Source organism: Poecile atricapillus, chromosome 13 (assembly GCF_030490865.1).
Source record: "Poecile atricapillus isolate bPoeAtr1 chromosome 13, bPoeAtr1.hap1, whole genome shotgun sequence".
In the NCBI taxonomy this organism is placed as follows: Eukaryota; Metazoa; Chordata; class Aves; order Passeriformes; family Paridae; genus Poecile; species Poecile atricapillus.
Genome location: NC_081261.1, coordinates 14,431,395 through 14,444,194, shown reverse-complemented (window position 1 = coordinate 14,444,194; position 12,800 = coordinate 14,431,395). Strand labels below are relative to the sequence as shown.

The window sequence follows — 12,800 nt, the reverse complement described above, 5'->3', positions numbered from 1 at the left end:
TATATTAGTGAAGGGCAAAAAAATTCCTTAGTTTAAAAATATTCATAATTAACAAAGGCAGAATTAAGACAAATCAGTCAAAAGAGAGTCTTGCTCCAGATGTTGATCAGTTAGCCAAAGACTGTGCATGTTTTATTCTTTACCTTCTAAAATAAAAACTCATCATAATTAAAAATATATAACCAATAAACTGCAAATATTTTTTTGTTTAGCGGTCAGGCAGGGCTGTGGAGGCTCCTGAATCTCTGGGGAGGTCAGAGGAGGGTGATATTGCCTCCTGATATCTAGAATTTGAAAATACATAGGATTTCTTTCCAGTACAGCTCAACAGACAAAAGTATAAACCCCAAAACAGATCGACAGTATAAAACCAGTGCTTTTTAAAATTAGCTTAAAACAAAGGTACCTCCATACAGTTGCATTTCTATTTTAGAAAGTACTAACATTAATAAGCAGTGAGAGAGCTTTTGAATTCACATTGCTTTACCAGCAAGAAAATATTGACAAATACAGAAAATGATGTGGGGAATAATTTCTTTCTTGTGATGTCAGGGCTTCAGTCCCCCCTCTCTGAGGTGTGTGGTGTCCCCACTAAATCAAATTAGTGCCTCTGTGTTCTAATCTCACTTCCAGTGCAGTGGAGGACTTGGACTTGTGTGGGAGCATCCCTGCCCTGGGAGCCTTGGTTTTGTCAGTGGTGCTGGAGAATTCCAGAGGAAAGGTTTTCCTATCAAAAGGGGTCTGTGTGGTGTCAGAGCTGTGTCTGTGCTGGCAGAACACTCTCCCCACACGCGGCAAGGCTCGCTGGATGGATTGCACGAAGAGGAATTCCTGCCTGTGGCACTGACTGGGAAGGGCTTTTCTGTCTCTTCCCACACTCTGCTGGAGCACCTCGAGTCACACACTGCCTCTCATTGTGTGCCTTTGTCTCCCCCATCAAAAGGAAGGATTAATTATATTGATACCATTTTCTAAAGCACTTAAACCCTACATTAAATACTGCTAACAAAAACATCTTATTGTCATTTATTAGTCAGGAATCCTATCCTATTTCTGGTGGGCTGCTTCTCTTCAAGAGTTTTCTCTGAGTCCACTGGATGTTACTTTCCAGTTCCTACTCCCTGACATATCCAAAGTTGAGTGTAAATACTTTGAGGAAAGATTTTACTTTTGTTTGTATGTTCTAAAAGATAAAACAGATGCTGCTTTCTAAAATGAAAGCTCAAGATGGATGGTTTTAAAATAAAAGTCTCCTAAATGCTGTCTGATCACTATTTGCTCGGCATTTTGGAAATGGCAGGAGGAGGGAGAGCTGTAAAAGTCATAAAGACAAATGTTACCCTTGACTGGACACTGGCACTGATTGGTTTTTACAGTTCATTTAAAATCATATACAAATATTTATTAATCTTCTTAGAGACACTCTGATCAACGTAATTTGTTTCTGGCTTTTTTTGGTGCATCAAGAGACAAATGTTTTGCTGTGCCTCAGTGAAACAAGGTGGGATTTGGTTTTTTTTTTCTATTCTATTTAGTTTTTTTAAGCAGCCAAGAATTTTAAAAACCTCTAATGAAGAAATAAGTAACCACAAGTGAGTAGTCTCTGTTCTTTGAAACATTTAAAAAGACTTCAGCATGTGCTGTGTGATCCCTGTGGTTGTGTCAGGACAGAAGTCATGAAATCACACAAGTCCATGCAGCTTGGATCCCTTGAAGGATCTTTATTAACAGCTGGTTTTTAAATTGTCCTTGGAGAAGGTGGGAGATGATGATAAAATAATCATCATCTGCTGAGATCTTTTTGCTGAGTCCTTAGTGAGGACCCCTCCTGAATCTCTGTGCTCTGGCTCTGCTCAGTGTCCTGCTGTCCAGAGTGAAGGTGTGTGTGTGACTGGCTTTAATGAGCCTTGCCTGGGGCTTTGGGCAAGTGCTGAAATCCAGAAGTACAGAGTTACCATCTTGCTGAAATCCAGAAGTACAGAGTTACCATCTTGCTGAAATCCAGAAGGACAGAGTTACCATCTTGCTGAAATTCAGAAGTACAGAGTTACCATCTTGCTGAAATCCAGAGGTACAGAGTTACCATCTTGCTGAAATCCAGAAGTACAGAGTTACCATCTTGCTGAAATCCAGAGGTACAGAGTTACCATCTTGCTGAAATCCAGAAGTACAGAGTTAGCATCTTGCTGAAATCCAGAAGTACAGAGTTAGCATCTTGCTGAAATCCAGAAGTACAGAGTTAGCATCTCTCACTTCCCAGTGCAACTGGAGCAACAGAGAAATCGTGCTGTTTATCTTCTGCAGGCTTAGCAGCAGTGCTTGTGCAGCAGTGTGTGACTGTGTGAAAGCACTGAGGACTGCTTTAATTGGAATTTTTGAGTTAAATTCCCTCCTCAAAACAAACAAAACCAAACTAAACCGGCATTTCCCCTGCAGCCTCCCAGAGCACGAATTGAGAGGCAGCTGTATTGTATTTAGAAAAACACAGTCACCTTGTTCAGGGTGCACAGCATCTGCAGGACCTGCTCTTGTTTTGCAGAACTCAGGCTTGTCACCCTCTTTACTTTCCGTGCACTAGTAGGAGGAAGGAGTTTTTTTTCCTTTCAGAAAATCAGCAGTGATGCCAAGTTTCCAGAGTAATGCTTTACAACACTGCTGTTGTTAAGCTCTTGCCTTGTAGCCCATCAGCAACAACACTTTTCCATTTTTCCTTCAGCCACAGAGCTACAAGTGCTGCTTTACAGTAAATACCATTTTTTCACTGACCCTGCTGAGAGGAAGAAGCCATTCCTGCACTGAGGGCACAGGTGCTGATCAGTGTGTCAGATTTACCACAGATTATTCTAGTTACTGATGGAGGAACCTGATTTGGGAAAAGCATTTCCCACCTGGAAGATAAAAAATATCTTCAATTTATCTTGCATATTTACAAGGCTCAAAGTTTCTGAATTGTCCTTAATAGTTAACTCAAGTTATTTTTTAATCTGTCTATAGAACAGGAAAAACTCTGATACTCAACAGTTTTGGAAATACTAGGACACTATCTCCTAGTTGAGAATAATACTTAGTTGTTGAAAATGCTAAATATTAGTTCTAATTAAAAAAAATTTAAAAGCTGCCACATGATTTTGGCAGAGAAGGAAAAATCCTTTTGTTCCTTGCTGTAAATTAAATTCACAATATTCTGTGCTGGAATTTTTACACATATAATTGAGTAAACTCCTTTTTTTCCCTATGGATTTCCTTGGTCTTTCCACTTCTTCTCCTGCAGGCTTTTCCTCTAGAGAGCATTGGTCCTCTTGCCCTGTCTCTTCTCTGAGTGTAGGAGTTACCTTCCCTCAACTTTTGTTCTATAAAAAGCTGCCTTGTATCATTCCTCACTTTATTGACTTGCTTATCATTTATTACATGTTACTTAGAGATACCTATTATCTTTGGATTATACACTCTAATTTTCCCCATCTGTTATTCTTTAACTCCTTAATTGTGTTACTTAATTCAGTAAAACATTGCAGGATAGAGTTTATGTGTAACATGTTGTACAAATTAAAACTAATTCTAATGAGACAAATTGCAGTGACCAGATTGTGTTAAGTATGTGACCTTTAGTGGAGCAATTCAGTCTAGTTTTAGTCCAGTTGTAAAGAAAAGTCAGCTTGAAGAATAGTCACTAAACTTTTAAAAGTGCACAAAAACCTCAGGAATATTTTATTTTATTTAATTTTGATCAGTGCATTGGACTGAAATGTTTTAAACCCAGGAATCCTAATTTGTAAAAGAATGTAAACAAACTACCAACAGGGATGAATTAAATTCCATTATATAAATTCCATTTCTCTCAGCTGCACATTCTGTAGCCAGAGCAAAGCTGGTGGGCACAGTGCTAATTTCTTGGTGCTGGTGGCAGCTGGCCCTTTCTTAAAACCAGGAGTCATATCTTTCATTAGTTTCATTTTGCAAAGAAGGTGAACAATATTAACTTTCCAGTATTATTTTGGCAAGAAGAAAGGATAGGAAAGAATCTTACTGTGCACTTGAGTCCCATATCCAGTGAAAGGAAGCAGAGTCTGTCTTATGGTTTTGTAGCAGCTGCTCCAGAGAGCTGTGTGTGAGCTCCCCTGACTATCCCAAGATGCAGCTGAATTGTGGATAAACTGAAAGGCTCCTGAAGAAAGGAATAAGCTTTGTTAGGCTGGGTTTTTCCTTCATTTTAAATTAAATTTCATGTGTCACTGGTTAACTCTGTGAGTTTGCAGTTTTACTGTGGACCCAACAGACAGTAACACACTGGGAGAGATACAGGTTTGGCTGTGAAGAATTTTCTCTGGGTGACTTGTTCTTTAAGTCTTTGTATAAAACTCTTTAGACATTAAAGGCAAGCTGAGTTCTTTATTGGATAACGCTGCATGGTGATCTCCCAGCCCATTTGAGTGGGAGAAATAATTAAAGATTAGTGTTCAACCACATTAAATACTTCTTAATCAAGATGTTTTTCAGGCAGTTGTGTAAAAACAGTATTTTTAAATTTTCAAATCTGTGTGTTAAAAAAGGTTTGGAAAATAAATGGTAAATCCTCAAAGGGTGGGGTTATTTTTTGTGTTTGAAAAGGGACAAAACCTAAGCTTAATGCCATCACTGCTAATTTTTTGGTTTTCATATAAAATATGTTATTTTCAGTACCTTTGTAACTTAGCAAGTTGTATTTAAGTAGTTGCTTTGATGCTTTAGATCTGTAGTTCAAATGAAGATTCATTCTATGGATGTTCGTAGGGTCTGTGTTCCAATTAAGTGATTTATGTTTTCTTACTGGCAAAATAATAAAACATAAAGTCTTAATGTATTCTATTGCTCTGTTAGATATTTGAATTTCCACTTAGGATGCAGTAGGCAGCGTTAGAGCAGGAAGCTAAAACCAGCACTACGGCAAAGACTGCAGAGGCACTTAGGAAACGTCAGCACTTTTGGATGGGTTTTTTTTTCCCTTTCCAATCCTTTTATCAGTGAGGCACTTGCAATTCACATTTGAAGATCAGAAAAACATATTAGACTTGCAGAGGGAGTTCATCTGTGTCCAGAGCATTTTAGCTAAATTAAAATAAAAACTGAGAAAGGTATTGCCTTGTGCCAACTCTTGCTGGAGTCTGGGTTGGACTTGCATGTTCTGTGAGCCACAGCTGCTGGGTTTTGTCAGCTCCTGCCTCTCTCCTCTGTGGAAAGTGGTGGTCCAAGTTCTTTAACATCCCTGTTAAATGGAATGGGGCTCCATTCCCCCAGCTCAGAAATGAGGATGCTGTTTTCTCTGGGGGGTGTTTGCTGCTGGATGAGTGTTTTGCTCTTCTCCCCGGGTTCCTCTGTGATCTGCTGCCTGTCCAGGCTGTCCCCATCACTGCACTGCACCAAGCTGGGGCTGGCTGCAGGGCGCTCTGTGCCCTGCTGGAAAGCTGTGCCAGGCAAAACTGCACAGAACTCACCAGTATTTATCAAAACAAGCAGGATAATTCCATCTAGAAACATTTGCTCAGCTCAATGCTTCTCTTTGATCAGGATGCAGATGAGCGTTGTTTTGGTTGTGTTGGATGGGTGCTTTCTCCACACAGGAACTCTTGCAAGGAGGGTGCTGCTGATGGACTGGAACATTCTGCTTTGGCCTCAGGTCAAGTGATTTCAGCTTTCTAATGCTGCCTCTTAGGGTGAGCGTTTTTGGAAGTCTGTTGTTCCCTAAGTGTGGGATTTTTCAGATTTTCCCTTTAGGATACATCATGCTCCCCCCAGGCATTGGACTTGCCTTCCATTACAGAAACAGGGGACTTGAAACTTCTGTCTAAGAGTTAGGAAATCTATTAGTAATCATCACCCTTTTTTTTTTTTGCAAATCTGCTGTTTATTTTTCTTGAATACTGCCATATTTTTCCGTTTGCTTTTTTTTGTTTTTGCCTCACATTAATTTATCTGGTTTTCTACAGTTACTATTAATAACTAATATTTGTTTTGCATACCATTGCTGTAAGCTTCCCATTATGCCTGCTATGAGAAGCAGGGAATTAAAAGCTGGAACTTTAAGATAAACTCAGTAGACAAGTTTCTCATTACAGCCTTCTGCTACCTCAGAGCAAATTTTGTGAAGTGCACAGGCTGAGCCCGGTTGAGGTTTGCTTGCTTATAAAAGATACTTAACAAAACTCTGGCACAATGTCAGGAAGCAGAGAGAAACACTCCTCTTGACCATCTCAAAGCAGGATGATTATAATTGTGAGAAGGCAGTTACAGAAAAAGAAACATTGGTGACTTTTCTTCCATGCTGTGCCACTAATGCCACACAGGCTGTCAGGTCTTCAGCCCTAGAGATTTAGAAAATAAAGAGATTTATGGACTCAGTCCACGATCCAGGAGATTGAAAGAGGCAGGATTGTTAGCTAGAGGAGAGTGCCTTCCAGAGAATAAAAACAGTTCACTTTACAAGGAGGTTTTCATAGAAAACAGATGAACTTCCTTCAGTCCCCTGGTTTTGCCTGGCTGCAGGTTAAAAGTTGAGCATAAAGACAAAGCAGAGATCAAACATATAAATTAGCCCTTGTAGAACACAACAATGTTAGGAAATATCGCTTGAAAACCTGATTTACTTTTACACATGATTTGAAATGCACAATAAAACACCAGACAAATGCAACTTGAGATGGTGGATTAAGTGTGGTTTTATTTGACCACACAATTCCACTGTTTCAAGCCCTTTCTGTTCTGCTTTGCGTGTGTCTTCCTTTCAGATCTTACTTATTTTTGCCCTGCTAAGCCATTTTGTCACACTTTTACCACAGCTGTGCTGTGCCTCACTGTCACACCACAGTGACAGCTTAAGACTTCCTCCTTCTGGGGCTGAAATAACCTTTACTTTGTCTCTTCTCTGTCCGGGTTGCCTGATCATTTGTCTGGGTTGAAGGTCTGTCTTTAAAGAACTAATATTTTGTTGCTGGCAAAATAAAGGGAAGGTGAAGGAGGGGTCAGAGTGTGGATCAGTGTTAAACAAATTGTGAAGGTCACGAAGAATTTTAATCTGACTTGAAAAAGAGACTTGTATCCAGCAGCACATTTTTGTTTGCGATAGTCTGAATGGACAATTGTGGCTACTTTGAGAATTTGGTGTAGACTGCATGACTGGTATAAATTGAATTAGTCTCGTGACAAGGACATAGTCCCCTTTTTTTCTTATCTGCCTGATGGAAAGCAGAAGAAAGCCCTGTGTGACACATCTTGACCCGCAATGTCAATGTGGGCTTTTGTGACAGCCTCGGATTTCTGGCCTCTCATTTGATAAAACCAATTTGGTGGAGGCTAGAAAGGAGCTTGCTGAACACTAAATGTACTTACAGAAAAGAGTGTCTGAGGGGGAGTAGAGAGGGCTGCCAGCCCCTCCTAATCATCATTAGAGAGCCAGAGTTTCTTTCTGAAAATGGGGCAGAGCCTTGGGGACACTCTCACCCCAAACAATGCAGTGTGCAGTTCTCTGCAGGATCACCTTTATTTGTCCTTTTGGCATCACTGAGCCTTCCCTTTCATCCATTTACTTATTTCTTACATTTTTCTTTCCCACTCCTCTGCCTTTCTTTCTTCTTCTTCCATTCCTGTCTTGCCCCACCCTTTGTCCCCTAAACCAGACTGAAACCTCTCTCCCTTCTCTTTGCTGATGGGGCACCAGCAGGAAAATCAGGGTAAATGCTGTTTTTCCTTAGCATGAAAACATCCCAGCTTTCTGATTTCATGTCCATTTCCCACCCATTGCTGATGCTCTCCTTCCTGCCTCCACTGCACTGGCAGAGGTCTGTGAACCTGGGACTATTTATAGTTCATCAAGGGAAAAAGCACCTGAATGCAGGCTGGGTAAGAGGAAAATGTAATCTGCACTCACAGTGCAGATAAAACCATTTTTTTAATGTGCTTTAAGTACTAGAAAGGCTTTTTAGAATTGCTGTTGGTTGTTTAGCTTTCTTGTTTGTTTTTAAACATGGTTAAAAATTCAGTTTTTCCCATTGATACATAATGCAGTGGGATTTTAATGCAGTAGATCAGGATCTTTTCAGTGTAAATTAAAAAAGCTCACAAGAGAATGATAGTCATGTTTTTCCTGAGTATTAATTTCAAATAAGAAGTTGTCATCTGAGCAGGGGTAGCCAAGTATTTTTGCAGTCAGTAAACAAATAGAAGCATGCTGAGAAAATTACATTTACACTACAGAGTTGTGATTCCAGGGCATGAGATTTGGCTGCAGGTACTTTGACAGTCAGTCATGGCACTGTGCCAGCATCGTGATCACATTTGAGTGATGTTTGCTCGAAGTTCTGTCATTGGTATCAGGAATTCTCCTGGTTTGGTTGGAGAGTCATTTCAGCTCATTCCACAGACCTCTAGAGGAGAGAAACAAAATTGAAAACACCGTGTGGTGTAACAAATCCAGCAACATCTACTTTTCCAAGCACGTGGAGGTTCCATTAGCTCATGCAGATTTGAGAAATGTGTTCTCTTTGTTAACACAATGTATTTTTTTTTCTGTTCTCTTATTCAGAGACCTGAGCGAAAACCAGATAAAAGGAATCCCTAGAAAGGCCTTTCGAGGAATCATTGATGTGAAGAACTTGTAAGTGACAACTTCATTAATATTTGTGGTGAAAACCTTTCTCCTCATGTTCCATCTGGCTGTTACTACCAGTTTGAGTGCCTTGTGCTCAGCTCTGTGCAGCACCAAAGGGACCCTGCAGGTTTTTAGGTTTTTGCCAGGGACTCACAGGCTATTTTGGTCCTATGAACACACCCAGGGAGGTTTTGAGCTGAGGAAAAAGAACATACTCAAAGGCTTCACCCCTTCCTGCAGCACTGTCCTGGAGCAAGATGTGCATAGGAAAGAATTACTGCTAGAGTTTGGGGATGGAATTGAATTGTTTTGCTTAGTTTAAGTTTTCTATCCCATCACTTCTGTCAAAAGTAAATATGACAAACTCAGGCACAGTGGTTGAGCACAAATATCAGAAAATGAAAAAATATAATGGGAACAGTTAACTGTGCAAGCTTTGACAGCTTCTATTTAAAATCAGAATAATTTATAAAACCCTTTTAAGAGAGAAAACAGGGCTTTGGTTTTTGTGCTAATGAAGCCAGTCTGTCTTAGCCTTTTGCTGTAAGGTAGTCTGAAATACGTGTAAAGAGTTGGAGCTCTGTATTTGCAGAGCTGTTGGAGGGTTTTATACATTATATGACAGACACCCATTTTTGTGCACACCCACAATCTAACAGCCCCTTGGCTTTGCTGGAGTCAGCACGAGGTGAACTGAACATGGAAATAACAACCACAGACTCGGCAGGGTCAGGATTTCCTGGGACAACCTGCAGCCACTCTCAGAAGCATTTCAGAGCCATTAGAGTTAGCACTTGTTACCACACCAGTCCCTGAAAAATGATCCCCACTGTGTTAAATATTGGAAGCACAGCATAAATGGTGTGGATATTTTTTTAATGGAGTAGGAGAAACAGCTAAAGGAGATCTGAAAAGAAGCCCTTTTCTACAGCCTTTTAACATACCCGTGTTCTGCTTTCAGATCTTGCCCCAGTGAAATGCTCTCAGGAGCGTGATGTGATTCCTGGGGCATCCTGAGAAGGGCCAGGAGCTGGACTCCATAATCCTGATGGGTCCCTTCCCTTTTGTCATGTTATCATGAGTTTTACTTGTATTGTGTGATCTAGAGGAACAATAGATGGTATTTTGTTTCAGATAACTTTCCCAGCTGTAATTCACTGTTAGTTGTCTGATTTCATTTCAAATAACAAAGTTTGCATTCAGAGTTTAGTTCACCTCTGACAAGCTGTCACAACAAGCACAGGTGTTTTGATTTATGCACCCACTCTCAGTGCAGAAGGATCCAGGGTTCCTCCTTTCCATGAGCTGATATCAAGGGATGACTGGCTGGAGTGCTTACAAGAATGGTATAAATAAATGTTGGGATTGAAAGCTTTAACAAAAACCTGTATCTGTCACCTTAGGCAGTATCTGTTGTTTTGCTGTAAAAGACACTATCAGAAGTACTTTCCTGTAGCAACAGTTTCTGACTCCTGGGAGCACTGGAGTTATCACAGAGTCATAAAATAATTCTGGTTTAGAGTGGTCATCCAGTCCAGCCTCCAGCTCAGCAGGAGCACAAAGCTTGGTACTCTGAAGGTTCCTGTTGTGAGCCACGAGTACTGATTATTTAGATAAACAGCAGGAGAAGCAGACTTTTCACTCATATCTAGACATTCTTTCTTGATAAGAAATGTATGAATTCTGTGCCAAGGGTGTTGCTTCCAGACACAGACGAGTGGCCTGTGACTTGCTGAGAAGAACATGGCACAGTCTTGAGCCAACTTGCTGCTGGAAATACATTAAAATTTCTCCAGCAATAACAGTGAGGGTGTGATGCAAGCTGAACCAAGTTAAAGCTCTTTAAGTAGTGAGCCCAAACATGCTGATTGCCATTTTCAACCTGTGGTTGGCAGCCAAGGCTCTCCCTTCTGGGTCCCAGTGACCATGGCTGTGAGCAGGAGAAGGAGCCTCAGGTGCCACTGAGCTGTGCCAACACCTGCCTGGTGACTGTGACACAAAGGTGCTGATGGCAGCAGGGCTGGCTGCTTCTTTGGTTATCATTTTGCAGATTTATTGTACTGTCTCAGTGCTCTTCCACTTTATAAAGCGTGTTTGTGAGTGATCTTGGAGACTTTTGGGCACAAGAAATAAAGCTACAAATTGTCCCATACTCCCCAGCCCTTTCCAATTTATATTTAGAATTTGTATAGGGAAAGGCTGACATGGAATGGTCTGTTTTCATGGCTTGACCTTTAACATGGCCTCAAATTCTTCCAGGTTCTTCCAAAAGTGTCCCAATGTCATGGCAAAAAGAATAACTCTGGAGATATCATAATAGGGACACAGCAAGTGCTAGAGCAGATGAATGTCTCCAGATTAATGCTGTCTTTAACAGCAGCTTGGAAAGCTTCCCTCAGGACAAAATGCAGAGTTGATGTGATAGACTGAGCCAGGGCATGAATTCCTTTTGGATACCAGCTCTGAAATATGCAGCCTGAGGGCTCAATATAAATTACAGTGGGTACCATTTGGAAACCCTGTGAGAATTACTCTGTCCCAGCATGGCCATGGCAGTGATGGACACAGAGTCACAGGTTCTCTCCAGCTGGAGCAGACTGGTGTAAAAAAAATCTTCCAAGGGCAGAGGTGCTGCTCCATATGTGAAGCAAAGAGTTTTTGCTGATGTCCCCCAAACACCAGGGCTGCAAAGCTGGCTTGATACAGGAAAAAAATTAAAAAAAAAAACCCTAAAAAAATTGTTAAAATGATAGGAGGAAAAATAAAAAAAACTCTAAAAAGCAGTGTTTCAAGATATTTTTCACCGTGTCTGTCTTTTTAAACGGTAAAAGCTTTCCATCTTCTATCATTCTCTTAGCAGAACAGTGAGCCCAGGAAAATGGGCTTGGCTTAGGGCTGTGCTAAAGAAGTTTTAAATGTCAGGGAGGCCAGTGTTTTTGCACAAGACAAAGCCAAAGCAGAGACTGGAATTTTTCAAACTCCTAAGTGGGAGAAATTTTGTTGTGTGAATTATTTTCATATGAAGTGTTTTCTGCTGTTTGAGTACAAAAATCAAAGAATCTGCACACAAATAAATAAGCGAATCCATTTCTAACTGAAATGCAGAAATAATTAAACAGCTTTTAGAAAGTTTCATGAGCACATAATGTCCATTACCAGTAGTGAATTTATCTGGGAATTTGGCAAAACTTGACACTTGGAACATAGTGTGAAGTAGATGAATAAACTCTGCTCAGTGGCTCTAAGAGCTGAACAGGAGAGGGCAAGGGAGGGCCAGCCTGCAGAGCACACCTGTATTCAATTTCTGTTACTTATTACTTAGAGAACAGGAAATGTTTCTTGCAGGAATCTAGCCCCAAGTAAGCACATTTATTTCAAGAATTAAAGTATATGGGTTTGGGTCTCATTGAGCTTTGGGCTAACTCAGCGCTGTCAGCCGTGGCCTTCCATCACAAAAATATATAGAGCTGCTTCTTGGATTTCTGCACGTTTCCCTGCTCATATCACATCCTGGCACTCAGGGAGTGTTCCTCTGATGAGGCATTCCTGCAGCCAGGAATCCCAGTACAGGGATAAACAGAGCTTGATGTTAGGGAGAAATTCCTCCCTGGGAGGGTGAGGAGGCCCTGGCACAGGCTGCCCAGAGAAGCTGTGGCTGCCCCTGGGTGGCTGGAGGAGTTCCAGATCAGGCTGGACAGGGCTTGGAGCACCCTGGTCTTGTGGACAGTGTCCCTGTCCCTGGCAGGGGGTGCAATAAGACGATCTTTCTGATCCTTTCCAACCCAAACCATTTGATGGGTGTACAAACATCTCCCAGCCAAGGAATGGGAAACAGGAATCCATGTGCAGAGTGGGTGCAGGGCAGAATGACAGAGCAGCAGAGCAGAGGAGGAGCCACCCTGAGCGAGCAGCCACCCTCTGTGAGCAGAGCTAGAGCCACACGGAATGACACAGACTCCGCTTTTTCTGTCAGGGGTTGCTGCAGTTTCTTGTTCTTGATTCCCTGGAACTCAGTTCCATCCATACTCAGCCCCTGCCCTTTATCTCTCATTGGCTTTGGCTATAAGATTCTGTAGCACTGGGATTCAGGAAAAAAAGAAAAAAGTTTGTGTGTCATGGTAAATACAGGCCCATTGCATTTCTGCATGAATACTTCTCAGCCTCACCTGAGATAACAGCT

At 41.2% G+C, this 12,800-nt stretch overlaps 1 protein-coding gene across 3 annotated transcripts in view; it reads left to right on the top strand.

Moving 5' to 3' along the window:
• Positions 1 to 12,800, top strand: part of SLIT3 (slit guidance ligand 3) — a 468,211-nt gene that overhangs the window by 232,476 nt on the left and 222,935 nt on the right. For all 3 annotated transcript variants that reach the window (XM_058848842.1, XM_058848841.1, XM_058848843.1), the window contains exon 6: positions 8,555 to 8,626. In XM_058848842.1, coding sequence (XP_058704825.1) covers positions 8,555 to 8,626 — 72 coding nt within the window. The remainder of the gene's footprint in view (positions 1 to 8,554; positions 8,627 to 12,800) is intronic.